General features: G+C 46.0%; 1 protein-coding gene across 1 annotated transcript in view; it reads right to left on the reverse strand.

Moving 5' to 3' along the window:
• Positions 1–12,004, reverse strand: part of LOC149451809 (uncharacterized) — a 187,251-nt gene extending 175,247 nt beyond the window's left edge. Inside the window, exons 1-7 of the mRNA XM_089690168.1 lie at positions 11,933–12,004; positions 2,726–2,840; positions 2,247–2,381; positions 2,037–2,160; positions 1,823–1,920; positions 1,513–1,731; positions 1,228–1,434 (exon numbers count right to left, since the gene is read on the reverse strand). Coding sequence (XP_089546294.1) covers positions 1,228–1,434; positions 1,513–1,731; positions 1,823–1,920; positions 2,037–2,160; positions 2,247–2,381; positions 2,726–2,809 — 867 coding nt within the window. The 5' untranslated portion in view covers positions 2,810–2,840; positions 11,933–12,004. The remainder of the gene's footprint in view (positions 1–1,227; positions 1,435–1,512; positions 1,732–1,822; positions 1,921–2,036; positions 2,161–2,246; positions 2,382–2,725; positions 2,841–11,932) is intronic.
• Positions 12,005–17,431: the final 5,427 nt, after the last annotated feature.

Here is a 17,431-nt window from a genome sequence, read left to right on the forward strand (position 1 = left end):
GACACCTTACACATGGAAATGTGCAGGTATACAACCTAGATCAGGGGTGTCAAACTGGCGGCCCTCCAGCTGTTGCAAAACTACAAGTCCCATCATGCCTTTGGCAGTCATGCGTGTAACGGTCAATCTTGCAATGCCTCATGGGACTTATAGTTTGGCATCAGCTGGAGGGCCGCCAGTTTGACACCTGTGATCTAGATGGCTATAGCTGCTAGAAAAAAGCCAAGCGAAGAGATTCCAGCTCAACCCGCCGAACAGGCAGGAAACAATAGAAGGTCTACAGATCCCTGACCAGGCAAACCCTGTCTCTGTCAGGACAGTGAACGGATTGGAGAAAAACCTCAGAACCGAGCCAGCTCGGGAACAGGAACAAAATCCCTGAAGAGGGAGATCATGCACAAGGCGCACTAGTGGAAAATGGAAACTGGAGGCAAAGAATTACCACAGCGGAAGGGGGTGAAATGCTTTTTTGCAGCTGGACCCAAGCAGTTCATGGACCTTCGTGGTGCGAACAGGGAATGTACATGGGCCCAAAAACCAGCAAGTGCGACTGCCTGCCCTAGAGACAGGTGGAGCAAAGTTACATGCTGAGCTGAATGCATCCTCAGGCATGGTGATCTTGTGGGTCCAGGAGCGCTTGTCCCTAACCACAGGGGCCTTGAAGCGCTGAAACTAATCTGGTAGAAGGAAAGAAATCCCATTATGTGGCCTCACAGACACAGTATGTGGCCCCATACTGCAGAATGTGAGGATCCACGAACCAACCAAGGTGACATGCCACATGGTAAACAAGATGGGAGCCAGCCTACCTGCCACGAACTGAGACCCCGCACAGGGGGCCTGCCGACTGAGACCCCGCAAAGGGGGCCTGCTGACTGAGACCCCGCAAAGGGGGCCTGCCGACTGAGACCCCGCAGTAACCCCACTGAGACAGCCTATTGCCCAGCACGGCTGTTGATTGAAGATCTCAACAGGAAAATGACAAATGAAAAGGTCCCAACAGGGAACCAGGTCCTCACTCCTGAATACTAGGCAGAAAGACTGGATTACCTATGGCAGAGAGGGGGATTTATGCTGGCAGGGACTGCCTACTCCTGTAGGTAGTGATATACCCATATGGTCAACATTCAAAACAGCTGTGAGACATATTCACATATTGTGTCACATACAAAAAAAATCCCACACATCGTCTCCACTAGTCCATGTTCTAGACTCTGTCCCACCAACCTTGTAATGGTGAGGGATGGTGTGATCTTCCTGTGTGGAATCCCAGGAATACAGAGGACGGGGACATCTCTCTGGTGGGTTCCTGGTATTAGGTGGCTCCATCATATCCTTGTGTCCTTCTAAAAACTCCTCCATCACTCCATACTCCTCATCCTCCTCTTTATACTCTTCTTTAGCAACAATATTATCATCCCCGAGGATTCCACTCTGAATATATAATAAAACATTCATTGTAACAAACATGCTGTGTATAAATCACAACTACCAATAATTGTCATCATCTACCTGATGATGGTGAGGGATGGTGTGACCTTCCTGTGTGGAATCCTGGGAATACAGAGGATGGGGACATCTCTCTGGTGGGTTTCTATAGCTGGATGATTCCACCATGGTGTCCTGGTACAGATCCTTGTGTTCTTTAATCAACGTTGACTCATCCAGCATCCCATCCTCCTCTTTTATCCCTTCTTTAACCTCAACTTTAAAATAACTCAGGTTTCCACTCTAAGTACAGAATAAAATAATGACATCAATGATAACAATGCAGATAATGTACAGATCCTAATGATACTATCAGTGATTGTTCCTCATCTACCTGATGATGGTGAGGGATGGTGTGACCTTCCTGTGTGGAATCCCGGGAATACAGAGGATGGGGACATCTCTCTGGTGGGTTCCCATGACTGGATCCATCTGTAGGAAACACACACACTGACTGAATCCATTGTTTCTATGTGTTTATCAGATGATGGGGGATCTAGGTGGATCCTCCGTACTGCTCTCTCCTTTACAATAAAGTCTCCTCTTACCCGGTGATGTGAGGGGCGGCTGATTGTCCATCATGACGTCCTTGTAGAGATCCTTGTGTCCTTCTAAATACTCCCACTCCTCCATGGAGAAATAGACAGTGACACCCTGACACCTTATAGGAACCTGACACACACAATGATACAGTCACCATCCAGACACATCCCTTGTCTGTTACTGGAGAATGTCCCAGAATTCCCGGCACCGCTCACCTCTCCTGTCAGCAGCTCCATCATCTTCTTGGTGACTTCTAGAATCTTCTGCATGTTGTGTCTCTCAGGTTTCAGGGAGTCACATGGAGGCACTGTGATGGTCATATGATCACCTGACTTCAGAGGAGGAAATCTCTGTATTGAGGAACCAATAGGAATATCATGTTAGAATCCCAGAATCCTCCTCACCTCTCCAGTCAGGTCTGTGTTTTATTAATAGAGATAAGTGATGTCATGTGTCCTCCCAGAATCCTCCTCACCTCTCCGGTCAGGTCTGCGTTTTATTAATAGAGATAAGAGTGATGTCATGTGACCTCCCAGAATCCTCCTCACCTCTCCGGTCAGGTCTGCGTTTTATTAATAGAGATAAGAGTGATGTCATGTGACCTCCCAGAATCCTCCTCACCTCTCCGGTCAGGTCTGTGTTTTATTCATAGAGATAAGAGCGATGTGATGTGACCTCCCAGAATCCTCCTCACCTCTCCGGTCAGCAGGTAGATGATCTCCAGGGTGAGGTTTAGTATCCTCTCAGTTATCTGACTCCGGTCCACCTCCATCCTCATTGATGTGGCCCTGTGATCTATTGGGGTTTCTCTGTATATGTAGTGAGAATTGGAACACATAGATTTGGGTTACTCAGGGCTCTATTTATTAAAAATTCACATAGCCATTCATCCAGCAAATCTGCCTGTACATTCAATCTGTGTATATTGAGCAAAAGTTAGAAACATTTTAAGCAATTCTCGCTTCCAAATGAATGTTCTTTTAGTATGGGCAGTAGTAAAATACCACACTGGGGCCACTAGATGGGGCTAAGGAACACAGGAAATACATATGTGTTTGTAAAAAGAGATACTATGTAACAATTTTGGAGAGTGCTAAAGAGAATTAGAAAATACATGTAACCAATGGGTGTAAAGCATACATAATCTTGAAAAGTTGTTGCAGTTCCTTTGTACACAACCCGCCATCACCTTGCTGTGCGGTAAACACTACAAGCAACCCACATTCCCCATCACCATAGTAGAAATAAAATCTAGGCTGTTCATTCACCTCCATCAAAATACTACAAAGACAGAGAGACTGAATATGAGAGGCAGAGTTGCTGCACGGGAAGATAGTAAGGGGGAGAGCAACTGCTGCATTGGAGAATAGTAAGGGACAAGCAACTGCTGCACTGGAGGATAGTAAGGGACAAGCAACTGCTGCACTGGAGGATAGTAAGGGACAAGCAACTGCTGCACTGGAGGATAGTAAGGGACAAGCAGTTCCTGCACTGGAGGATAGTAAGGGACAAGCAGTTCCTGCACTGGAGGATAGTAAGGGACAAGCAGTTCCTGCTTTGGAGGATAGTAAGGGACAAGCAGTTCCTGCACTGGAGGATAGTAAGGGACAAGCAGTTCCTGCACTGGAGGATAGTAAGGGACAAGCAGTTCCTGCACTGGAGGATAGTAAGGGACAAGCAGTTCCTGCACTGGAGGATAGTAAGGGACAAGCAGTTTCTGCACGGGGAGATAGTAGGGGGCAAGCAATTCCTGCATGGGGAGATAGTAGGGGGCAAGCAGCAACTGCACGGGGAGATAGTAGGGGGAAAGCAGCTCCTGCACGGGGAGATAGTAGGGGGCAAGCAGTTCCTGCACGGGGAGATAGTAGGGGGCAAGCAGTTCCTGCACGGGGAGATAGAAGGGGGCAAGCAGTTCATGCACGGGGAGATAGTAGGGGGCAAGCAGTTCCTGCATGGGGAGATCGTAGCAGGAGAGCAGTTGCTGCACAGGTAGATAGTAGCAGGTGAGCAGTTGCTACACAAGAAAATAATAGCAGGTGAGCACTTGCTGCATGGGAAGATAGTAAGGGATGAGCAGTTGCTGCATTGGGAGATAGTAGAGGGCGAGCAGTTGCTGCGTGAGGAGATAGTAGGGGGAGAGCAGTTACTGAATGGGGAGATAGTAGGGGGAGAGCAGCTACTGCATGGGGAGATAAGAGGGCGAGCAGTTGCTGCAAGGGGGATAGTAGGGGGCGAGCAGTTGCTGCAAGGGGCATAGTAGGGGGCGAGCAGTTGCTGCAAGGGGCATAGTAGGGGGCGAGCAGTTGCTGCAAGGGGCATAGTAGGGGGCGAGCAGTTGCTGCAAGGGGCATAGTAGGGGGCGAGCAGTTGCTGCAAGGGGCATAGTAGGGGGCGAGCAGTTGCTGCAAGGGGGATAGTAGGGGGCGAGCAGTTGCTGCAAGGGGGATAGTAGGGGGCGAGCAGTTGCTGCAAGGGGGATAGTAGGGGGCGAGCAGTTGCTGCAAGGGGCATAGTAGGGGGCGAGCAGTTGCTGCAAGGGGCATAGTAGGGGGCGAGCAGTTGCTGCAAGGGGGATAGTAGGGGGCGAGCAGTTGCTGCAAGGGGGATAGTAGGGGGCGAGCAGTTGCTGCAAGGGGGATAGTAGGGGGCGAGCAGTTGCTGCAAGGGGGATAGTAGGGGGCGAGCAGTTGCTGCAAGGGGGATAGTAGGGGGCGAGCAGTTGCTGCAAGGGGGATAGTAGGGGCGAGCAGTTGTTGCAAGGGGGATAGTAGGGGGCGAGCAGTTGCTGCAAGGAGGATAGTAGGGGGTGAGCAGTTGCTGCACGGGGAGATGGTAGGGGGCAAGCAGTTGCTGTACGGGGAGATGGTAGAGGGCGAACAGTTGCTGCACGGGGAGATGGTAGAGGGCGAGCAGTTGCTGCACGGGGAGATGGTAGAGGGCGAGCAGTTGCTGCACGGGGAGATGGTAGGGGGTGAGCAGTTGCTGCACGGGGGGATGGTAGGTGGTGAGCAGTTGCTGCACAGGGGGGATAGTAGGGGGCGAGTAGTTGCTGCATGGGGAGATAGTAGGGGCAATAGGGCACAGGAAAGTTTGGGGGTGCTGGTGGGAGGGGGAACCGCACACTGAAAGTTTTTATCCACATGCCTAGAATACATGAGGGTAAAACACTTTCAGCCTTTCGAACCACTTTAACCCCTTGAACCCTGCACCACAGCTGTGTGCATTTGGGCTGTTGCGAAGCAGTCCCATTCACTTTAATGGGTTGGGCTTGGTAGGCGGTAGAACCTGCCAAAAGCAACAGGGAGTATAATTTCTACCATGACCCCCAAGCTACTGCCTATGCAGATAAATGGGTTGGCAGCTGGGGGCTGTAAAAACAAGGCTCAACTGTTGGGGCTCTTATTGCTGGCCACACTGGACCTCATTTTACTTTCTCAATCTCTTCAGGCCCTATTTAGTCTATACATAAGGGGGAAAGGTGGCACACTACGAACTATAGGCGGGGTTAGAAACACTTGCGTTGGCCACACCTGTTCAGGGACTTGGCCACGCCCATGTGTGCTACGCATGCCGCATCAGATCCCCCACTTATGCTTCTAACACCCGCACAGCAGCCGCAGAAATCTGGGGCTGGAGACATCCCTGCTGGGTTGTAAGACCAGTCCCAGCCTAGGCTCCTGGCTCTAGGTTCTTGCCTAGGCTCTGGCAGTCGCAGGTCTTCTGGCATTATCAGGACCAATGAGGAGTCTATTGCCCTTTATTAGATAGGAGCACACTGAGGGACAGTCCACTGCTGGGCGAGCAAAAGTGCTTTCCATGACCCTATGTGAACATTTGCGGCGGGGCTGACCGTACTATGAAAAGTCGGAATGCTAGTTCAAGTCCATGGCATTTCTCCATTCACTGAGATCGGCTTTAATAACTTGCCCACCAGAGGATCCCTCACCCCCCCCCCCCCCCCCCCCTCCTGACTAGACCATTTTTTGCGATTAGGCGCTGCGTTATTTTAACTGACAATTGCGCAGTCATGCAACGCTGAAATGAAATTTACGTCCTCTTTTTCCCCCCATGAATAGAGCTTTCTTTCAGTGGTATTTGATCACCTGTACGTTTTGTTTTTTATTTTTTGCCCTATAAACAAAAAAACAAAACAATATTTTTTACTTTTTGTTATTAAACATGTACATTATAATTAAAAGAAAAAAATTTAATTTAGGCTAAAATGTATTCTGCTCCATGTTTTTGCTAAAAAAAAAAAAAAATCCCAATACGTGTAAATTAACCATTTCAATACCGGGCAATTTTCCCCCTTCCTGCCCAGGCCATTTTTCAGGTTTCAGCGCTCTCACACTTTGAATGACAATTGCGCGGTCATACAACACTGTACCCAAACTAAAATTTTATCATTTTCTTCACACAACTAGAGCTTTCTTTTGGTGGTATTTATTCACTGCTGGGGTTTTTATTGTTTGCTAAATTAACAAAAAAAGACCAAAAATTTTGAAAAAAACAAATTTTTCTTTGTTTCTGTTATAAAAGTTTACAAATAAATAATTGTTCTTCATAAATTTAGGCCGAGATGTATTCTGCTACATGTCTTTGGTGAAAATAACCCAAATTAGGATGTATTATTTAGTTTGTAGGAAAGTTATAGAGTTCACAAACTATGGTATAGATCTGAAAATTGATCAATCCTGAAGTACTGACAGCCAATCTAATTTCTTGAGGTCCAAGAATGTCAGAATTGTACAGATATCCCCCAAATGTCAGGACGGTACAGATATCCCCCAAATGTCAGGACAGTACAGATATCCCCCAAATGTCAGAACAGTACAGATATCCCCCAAATGTCAGAACAGTACAGATATCCCCCAAATGTCAGGACAGTACAGATATCCCCCAAATGTCAGAATAGTACAGATATCCCCCAAATGTCAGAACAGTACAGATATCCCCCAAATGTCAGAATAGTACAGATATCCCCCAAATGTCAGAACAGGACAGATATCCCCCAAATGTCAGAATAGTACAGATATCCCCCAAATGTCAGGACAGTACAGATATCCCCCAAATGTCAGAATAGTACAGATATCCCCCAAATGTCAGGACAGTACAGATATCCCCCAAATGTCAGGACAGTACAGATATCCCCCAAATGTCAGGACAGTACAGATATCCCCCAAATGTCAGAACAGTACAGATATCCCCCAAATGTCAGAACAGTACAGATATCCCCCAAATGTCAGAACAGTACAGATATCCCCCAAATGTCTGAACAGTACAGATATCCCCCAAATGTCAGGACAGTACAGATATCCCCCAAATGTCAGGACAGTACAGATATCCCCCAAATGTCAGGACAGTACAGATATCCCCCAAATGTCAGAACAGTACAGATATCCCCCAAATGTCAGAATAGTACAGATATCCCCCAAATGTCAGGACAGTACAGATATCCCCCAAATGTCAGAACAGTACAGATATCCCCCAAATGTCAGGACAGTACAGATATCCCCCAAATGTCAGAACAGTACAGATATCCCCCAAATGTCAGGACAGTACAGATATCCCCCAAATGTCAGAACAGGACAGATATCCCCCAAATGTCAGAATAGTACAGATATCCCCCAAATGTCAGGACAGTACAGATATCCCCCAAATGTCAGAATAGTACAGATATCCCCCAAATGTCAGGACAGTACAGATATCCCCCAAATGTCAGGACAGTACAGATATCCCCCAAATGTCAGAACAGTACAGATATCCTCCAAATGTCAGAATAGTACAGATATCCCCCCAATGTCAGAACAGTACAGATATCCCCCAAATGTCAGAACAGGACAGATATCCCCCAAATGTCAGAACAGTACAGATATCCCCCAAATGTCAGAATAGTACAGATATCCCCCAAATGTCAGAATAGTACAGATATCCCCCAAATGACCCCTTTTTGCAGAGTAGACAGTCCGACGTACTTCATAAGGGGAATGGCGAGTTTTTTGAAGTTGTATTTTTTTTGTCATAATTTTTCGGAAAATGAAAAAATTAAAAAAATTATTTTCACTATTTTTTTTTTTACATACTGTCACCAGTGCAGTACAGCGTCATCATATAACTGGCATGGCGGTGATCAGGGACACTGACTGGTGACAGTATGAAAAATATATATATTTTTTTGTATTATTTTTAATTTTTTATTACATTTTTTTTTAAGATTTTTTTTCATATTTTACTATGACCAAATTAGTACAATGTTACCATAGTAACATTGTACTACTTTGGGGAAGTGATCAGTAGTTTTTTTTTTTTTTTTTTACACAATTTGCTTATAGCAAAGAATTACTTTGCTATAAGCAAGCATTTACCTGAATGAAATCGATTCATTCAGGTTTTTTTTTTTTTTTTTTTTGTGCTTAGCTGTGATTTGGTCACAGCTAATCACATGACATGTGCATGTGACCTGCTGTGACCATTTACAGCTAGGCACTAGTATACAATGGATGGCATGAATGAAGCCATCCATTGTATACAACTGTCATGTGACCTGCTGTGATTGGTCACAGCAGGTCACATGGTACCAGCAACGGGGGCGGTACTCAGATCTGTCATCGGCCGTGTCTGAGGTACACGGCCGGTGACAGATCGCGCCGCTGCGCTGCTCTGCAACCGCGCGAACTGCGCATGTGCGGGAGGACGCCAAATGGCATACACCCCGGAATGCCGAAGCGCTTTTGCGGCCGTCAAACGCCCATTGGCCGGGTGGCAAATGGTTAATTGGTTTATTATTATTATACAGGATTTATATAGCGCCAGAAAGGATTGCTCAGCGCTGTACAGTAGCAAGGGGGACAGAACATGAGACAAGACAGTAACAATACAATACACGAGGGGATCAAGGGCCCTGCTCTTTCCAGCTTACAATCTAGTTTATGTGAAATTTATAGTGTTTACAAATGGCGGTATATATACTGGGATTTTTTTTTTCATTTTTTTATTAGTAATGGTGGTGATCAGCAACTTATAGAGGGACTGCAATGGGGGGGGAACTGACTAACTGCCACTGACATCCCTAGTGACACCAAAACAGTGATCAGTGCTAAAAAAAATGACACTGTACTAATTACAATGGGCAGGAAGGGGTTAACATCTGGGGCAGGGTGGATTTGATTTAAATCACTAGTCAGTAAGGCTTGATGTAAATCCTAGTTTTCTACATAAAGACTAATTCTTGCTGGTATAACTTTAATATACAAGTAGATGAAGATTTTTAGAATAACAACTTTTCATATTTGTTTTTTTATCCCCAGTTTAATAGGTTAATCATTCATATTTGGACAACTTTTCTGCTGTACTAAGGAAGGAGAAAAATAATCATTACCTTAATAATAACAATTTAAATAGATTTATTCACCTGAAACAATAACATTCCAGCAGATGTGATTGGCTTAAACATCCATGTTTGGTAACTAATTTGGCTAAACAAAATATATATATTTTAAGAAACTTAGACTGTCAGCCCCTTCCTCCTCGCACTGTCAGCCCCTCCCTCCTCACACTTAGTTTCACTTTCTTCTTGTGCAGATCTATTCCACTCCAAACAATCAGACAAATATTGTTTCTATTCTATTCACTGAACTTCTTGAAACTTCGCACTGAAGGGGTTGATTCTGTATTCATAGGTTTGTAGAAGTTAGGATGAAGGTCTTTTTCTGAACTCTGTTCATGTTATAACATTTTTGCTGTGAAGAAGAGGCATGTGATCTCCGCTGAGTCAAATTCAGTTTTGAGAACTGCAAAAGTAAACCGAGCATCTGTGATAATATCTTGTAGGCAGAGAAACTGCCCAATAATCTGACAAAAACCTCTGGAAGAGCATGACATTGTGAATGGATTCATGGAATTTATTTACCAAAAAAATGAAACATATACAGCCTTATTCTACATAATTAAAAAACTAATCTTTATTTCATGATGGAATAACCTTTGGATGGTAATATATTTTCCTCAAAAAGCATTTTATTTAAAAAAAATCAGATTAAAATCAAAAAAATCTGATTGTTTTTATTTTTTTTTAAAAAATCAGTGATTTTTATCCACCCTGATCTGGGGTGATCAAAGGGTTAACTGTGAGGCGCATAGCACAGCCATACAAAGCAGTGTGCTTACAGTGTAAATCACACACAGTGAAACAGCACACAGTTAACCCTTTGATCGCCCCTCATGTTAACCCCTTCCTGCCCAGTGTCAGTAGTACAGTGTCAGTGTTTTTTATTAGCACTGATCACTGTATTGGTGTCACTGGGGATCTCAGTGACACTAAGCCAGTTCCGCCCAAGTGTCAGAATGCCCGTTGTAGTCCTGCTATAAGTCGCTGATCGCCGCCATTACTAGTATAGAAAAAATCCCAGTATCTATATCGCCATTTCTAAACGCTATAACTTTCACGTAAACCAATTAATTTACACGTATTGGGATGTTTTTTAGCAAAGACATGGAGCAGAATACATTTTGGCCTAAATTTATAACGAAGTTTTATTTTTTTACTGGTCACGTTTAATGGCAAAAAGTCAAAAATATTGTTTTTTTTTCTCAAAATTGTCGGCTTTTTTTTTCTCTAAAGCACAAAAAATAAAAACCGCACAGGTGATCAAATACCACCAAAAGAAAGCTCAATGCTTGGGAAAAAAGGATGTAAATTTCATTTGGGTGCAGCATTGCATGACCGCACAATTGTCAGTTAAAATATTTAAGCCGTATCGCAAAAAATGGCCTAGTCAGGAAAAGGGGGGGGGGGATCCTCAGGAGGGCAAGTGGATAGCTCTGAACCCACTGAGTTCATTCACCACATTCATCTGTCATGATGCAGGAGGGGCAATGGGGCCTTGGATACATGGCGAAGGTAGTCAGGCGTTGTGTGGAGGGGGGGGAGGTTGAGGAAGAGTGTAAAAGTGTAAATTTCACTACAACCTAAACAACCCGAATCTGAAACTCCTTCCTCATTACAGGAGACTGCTAAGGTTAGAAGGTGACCCATCTCCACAACGAGGAGAAGGTGACCCATCTCCGCAACGAGAAGAAGGTGACCCATCTCCGCAACGAGGAGAAGGTGACCCATCTCCACAACGAGGAGAAGGTGACCCATCTCCACAACGAGGAGAAGGTGACCCATCTCCACAACGAGGAGAAGGTGACCCATCTCCACAACGAGGAGAAGGTGACCCATCTCCACAACGAGGAGAAGGTGACCCATCTCCACAACGAGGAGAAGGTGACCCATCTCCACAACGAGGAGAAGGTGACCCATCTCCACAACGAGGAGAAGGTGACCCATCTCCACAACGAGGAGAAGGTGACCCATCTCCACAACGAGAAGAAGGTGACCCATCTCCACAACGAAGAGGTGACCCATCTCCACAACGAGGAGAAGGTGACCCATCACCACAACGAAGAGAAGGTGACCCATCCCACAACGAGGAGAAGGTGACCCATCTCCACAACGAAGAGAAGGTGACCCATCTCCACAACGAGGAGAAGGTGACCCATCACCACAACGAGGAGAAGGTGACCCATCACCACATCGAAGAGAAGTTGACCCATCACCACAAAGAAGAGAAGGTGACCCATCACCACAACGAAGAAAAGGTGACCCATCACTACAACGAAGAGAAGGTGACCCATCTCCACAACGAGGAGAAGGTGACCCATCACCACAATGAGAAGAATGCTCCAGCCCCATAAGTGGGGGAATGTTGTGCCCCTGAAGGGGTTAATCTGGGTTCTCACACTATATATGTGTGTATCATCATCTGCTGGAGATAAAAGACGTCACAGTGACTATGGAGGAAGAGGACGGACATGACGGGGGGTTACTGGGTGTAAATAGGAAATAACATCTTATTACCTCCTCTGCTGCCACTTCCACCAACGTCTCCTCTTTTTTGCGTATCACATGGGACTTTCTGTCTACATCTGACATCACTTCCTATTTACACCTGACATCACTTCCTGTCTTTCTTCCATAGAGACTTCCTGTCTGGGTACAAGTGAGATCAGCACCTAGTGGGGCTCAGAGGAACTGCAGCCCCGAGAACCATCTTGTAGTGTGACCCCGGCCTTGTGCTGTGTGTATGGACTGTAGATCCTTATAGAGGGGTCACCTCCACTCCCACCAAGGGGGACAGAAATATATCACTGCCTAGTCCAGCCTTTCCCAGCCAGGGTTCCTCCAAAGGTATCGATGGGTTCTGTTAAATATCAACAATTTCTGTCTCTCAGTAACAACTGGTATCAATGATCTGTAAGTCTTCCCATTGATGAGCATGTAGGAATGTCCTTCTCCCGCTGACCACTGATATAAGGGGGTCCTTCTCCCATTGTTCATCAATGTAAGGGACCGCTACACTAACCACTGATATAAGCGGATTCTTCTTCCATTGGACACCAATGTAAGGGACCACTACAGTGATCACTGATATAAGGGGGTCCTTCTCCTGCTGACCACTGATATAAAAGGGTCCTTCTCCCATTGGTCATCAATGTAAGGGACCGCTACACTGACCACTGATATAAGGGGGTCCTTCTCCCATTGGTCACCAGTGTAAGGGACCACTACACTGACCACTGATATAAGTGGGTCCTTCTCCCATTGGTCACCAGTGTAAGGGACCACTACACTGACCACTGATATAAGGGAGTCCTTCTCCCATTGGTCACCAGTGTAAGGGACCACTACACTGACCACTGATATAAGGGGGTCCTTCTCCCATTGGTCACCAATGTAAGGGACCACTACACTGACCACTGATATAATGGGGTCCTCCCATTGATCACCAATGTAAGGGACCACTACACTGGCCACTGATATAAAGGGGATTGAGAAAAGGGATAACATTCATTGCCATTACCATTGATGCAGGAGTGGGGAGCTAACTTTCACTGCCATTACAGCTAATGCAGGGATGGGGAATTTACTTTCACTGCCACTGAACCCCCCCCCCCCTATTGGCTGTCAGTGGCAGCAAAAATTAACCTCCCTCTTGCAATGGTGGTCATGGTAGTGAAATTTTAACCCATCATTCCCCCTTTTGCATTTGTGGTCCTGACAGTGAAAGTTAACCCCCTCTCTCTGCCACACCCACTTTTTGTTGCGGCTCGCTAAGCGCTCCGCTGGTTGCTGTCTTCCTGGTAGGGGCCCCAGTGCATTTTTTTTCCTCACGGGCCCATGATGCTATTAAGACAGCCCTGTTCAGTAAAGCTGTGAAGGAGGACAGAAATGTGCTTCAAGATTGGACATGATAGGACTCATTGCTCATCTCCTTCTTGTTTATGTTTATATTGCAGGTATGGCAAATGGTGGAAAATTCCGAACACCAAATTATTTTGCTCAGAGAAATATAATGGTGGAATCCTTGGTCACAAAAGGCAAGTAGTAGCCTTCTGGAGCAGCTGTAAAGCAACAAGTCCTTTCAGACTCTAAGCTGCGCTCATCAACTGCTGGATACGGAGTCTTCTCAGACTCCTAGCTGATCCCATCAGCTGCAGGGTAATGAGTCTGGCCACTTGCCCCTCACCGGATTGGTCCTCTGCACAGGAGGTGCCCTTTTTAAATGTCATCAGCCTGTGCCTCTGTGCTTGTCACAGCATCCATTGCCTGGCTTCCTGTGTGTTCCCTTGTCTGACTCAGATCTGCTATTATCTTGATTTTTTTTGTAGACCTTTGCCTACCTGGATTGCTGTTGAAATTGACCTTGGACTGTTAGCTGGACTACACTTGTTTCTACCAGTCCTGCTCTAGGAACTGTTATCTCGCTACCTGCTGTTTGCTCACTACCTGCCATGACTTTGGACTGTCATTGAATTCAGCTACCAGCCACTTGTAGGGCAGATGGGCGAGACTTCCTCCATGTTCCCCTCCTCGTTGGGTGCCAAGTGTAGACCACATCAGTGGCCTACCCAGGGTGGGTTCTTCTGGGCTACATGAGGCACCTAGTCTGCGGTCACTATCTTGCACATGGGGTATCTTTACTTGTGTCATACTCATCAATGCCCAGGACAAGATAAAGGCCACTTTCAGGGATTACTCAAACTTAAGGCGGGCCTCCAACTTAGAGATGGTTGTACACCATGTATACTTGAGCAATACAGTGGACTCCAGGTAACACTCTCCATTCCGGTGTCAATGTACACCTTCACTGTCACTGTTGCATTTAGGAGGGACATACTGAGCCAACGCCAGCTCCACCTCTCCCTCATATATCCATTGCCTCACTCCCAGTAATATAATAGAGTCCTGCCGAGCACCCCATGTGTGTTGTTTATTAATTCTTCCTCTTCCATACCTAGTGCACAGACTGGGGATCTGCGGTGCTGATCTGCTCCTGTTATTATGGTGATGGACTGGTAGGGGAGAGAGCGCAGAAAGCAACTCTCTCACTGCAAGTGGACATCCCACCTGTCAAAGGTACAGGCTGCTTGTTAGACCTCTATTACCTTTAGTAACCACTTGCTGTTCTCTTCAGCAGGTTGAGTCTAGTTGCACTGTCTTCATCCCCCAATGTGCCTTACAGATCCCAACTGTAGACTATGTGTAGTGTTGTTTACTTCCATACACCCCTTAAAAACTTCAGAACAAGCAAAGAAAATTTTCTTGAAATATCTTAATCATTATAGACAACAGCATAACAGTCCTTCCCTAACCTATTCCCTAACTCATTCTTGGCTGCCCCAGCATACCTGCACAGGTTTGAGTTCATGTAAATGCAATTCCATTTTGGAGGTAGTCAAGCATCTGGTGTTCTTCAGGGTAAACTGCAGGTTCCAGCAGTTCCCCTACATGTTGAAGGCTCCAAGACACAGGAATAAGGCCCAGAGTAACAGCAAGACTGGCAGAGACGAGCAAGCCTCACAATGAAAAAGCAAAAGGGAAGAGTCTCTTTCTGTAAGCAGCTAGAGATTATATCTTGGAGGCTGTCTTTGTTCTTCTCTCAGGCAGCAGACTGAGTCTTAGCAGAGCCCTCTCCCCTTTTATTCACAGCACAGGGAGAGAGGGAAGTCTCAAAAAAGTGTGGGAAACTGTATTAAGCCTTCCCTGCCAGCTGGGGCAGCAGCTGGCTAAACTACTAGTAGGCAACGTGCTTACACACTGTCTACTGCCTGACCAGCCTCAAGTGTATAGGTACCCTTTCTTTTTCCAGTCGATCAGCCCTGGTTCTGTCTGGCTAGTATATATAGCATTATGTTCTAGGATCTCCGAGGCAGCCAGGTATATAATTACATAAATGGTAAGGTTTAATGAAGACGCCAGTCCATCCAGTTCAAACTGTGTGTGTGTGTATGTTTGTTTATGTCGATACTATTTTCCATATCCCTGTATGTTGTCTTTGCTAAGATGCCCATCTAAGATTTTTTTTAAACTATTGACATTTCTTGCTGACACCACTGACTGTGGAAGGAAGTTCCACATCCTTACAACACTAACAGTAAAAAAACCCTTAAGCAGTTTAAGGTTGAACTGCTTCTCCTCCAATTTCACATGTCTTATACTGCCTGAGACTGAATAGTTTATTCCCTATACTAGTGTTTTGGACTCGGTCACTTACAGACCATTTACCGTGATCTACCAGTGAGCCAAATTAATATGAGAATACGTGCACGTGGAAGTAAGACACTGACACTTCGCAGTTTGCCAACTTCCTAAAATTCTGTTTTATTGAGGAACTAACAGTATCATTTATAGGGCATATTATGCAGGCAAGGCATATACATTGATTGGGTGAAAAGTCCACTGGGTTTCTGCGTGTTCGTCCATCCGTGTTGATATCTTCCAATCATTGTCCCCAAAGAGACTCATTCCCTTTTATGGGGGTTGTTTACATTAAAAGATACTTTTCTCCTAATGAGTCACCAAGGGTGAGACTCCGGATGAAGGCGCCATCTTAATTATCATCATTGTTCTGTCAACCTATATCTGATTGTTTACTTGTATATTGCTATCATATCTCCTGTTAAAGTGTTACTAAACCCCGGACCCTGCATTCACTATATCTGATCTCCCTGGACCCTACATTCACTATATCGGCTCTCCCCGGACCCTGCATTCACTATATCTGGTCTCCCCGGACCCTGCATTCACTATATCTGGTCTCCCCGGACCCCGTATTCACTATATCTGGTCTCCTCGGACCCCGCATTCACTATATCTGGTCTCCTCGGACCCCGTATTCACTATATCTGGTCTCCCCGGACCCCGCATTCACTATATCCGCTCTCCCCGGACCCTGTATTCACTATATCCACTCTCCCCGGACCCTGCATTCACTATATCCGGTCTCCCCGGACCCTGCATTCACTATATCTGGTCTCCCCGCACCCTGTATTCACTATATCCTCTCTCCCCGGACCCTGCATTCACTATATCTGGTCTCCCTGGACCCTGTATTCACTATATCCGCTCTCCTTGGACCCTGTATTCACTATATCCGCTCTCCCCGGACCCTGCATTCACTATATCCGCTCTCCCCGGACCCCGCATTCACTATATCTGGTCTCCCCGGACCCTGCATTCACTATACCCGGTCTCCCCGGACCCTGCATTCACTATACCCGGTCTCCCCGGACCCTGCATTCACTATATCCGGTCTCCCAGACCCTGCATTCACTATATCCACTCTCCCCAGACCCTGCATTCACTATATCTGGTCTCCCTGGACCCTACATTCACTATATCTGGTCTCCCCGGACCCTACATTCACTATATCTGGTCTCCCCGGACCCTGCATTCACTATATCCGCTCTCCCCGGACCCCACATTCACTATATCTGCTCTCCACAGACCCCGCATTCACTATATCCGCTCTCCCCGGACCCCACATTCACTATATCTGGTCTCCCACAGTACACGAAAATGCAATTATTTTAGTAAATAAAAACTGCTAATTACCTTTTCTCATCAGCGGTTAGAGCAGTCTTGTGACTTCTATCAGCAGAGCACTGGTTAAAGCTTGTAGGAGGAGTTTTCTTTCTGCTCTAGGAGGATGGAAATCCCCTGACCTCTGTCTGGACAGCGCTGATTGGCCCTGTGCTGATCACATGCACTCTCCCAAGAAAAAACAAATCCTCGAGCAATACACACTAAACTGAGCATGTGCATGTGGCTATGGGTTCAGTCTGTCTAATCAGGTAGATATTTGAACAAGAGGAAGGGCAGAGAAAACAGGATCAAATGGCCTTTTTACACAATGCAAAGGATTAACCCCTTAGGTTCCACAGTGAGTATAACAAGCATGCTTTACTGCATATACAGACTGGTTTTACTGCTGTGGGTTTAATAAAACTTTAACCTCCCTGGCGGTATGATTATTTCCAATTTTTTGTGCTGAAAGCGGTACCATTGTTTTGCATG

Source organism: Staurois parvus, unplaced genomic scaffold, assembly GCF_062004578.1.
Source record: "Staurois parvus isolate SC_StPar_1 unplaced genomic scaffold, SC_StPar_1.0 ptg000519l, whole genome shotgun sequence".
NCBI lineage: Eukaryota > Metazoa > Chordata > Amphibia > Anura > Ranidae > Staurois > Staurois parvus.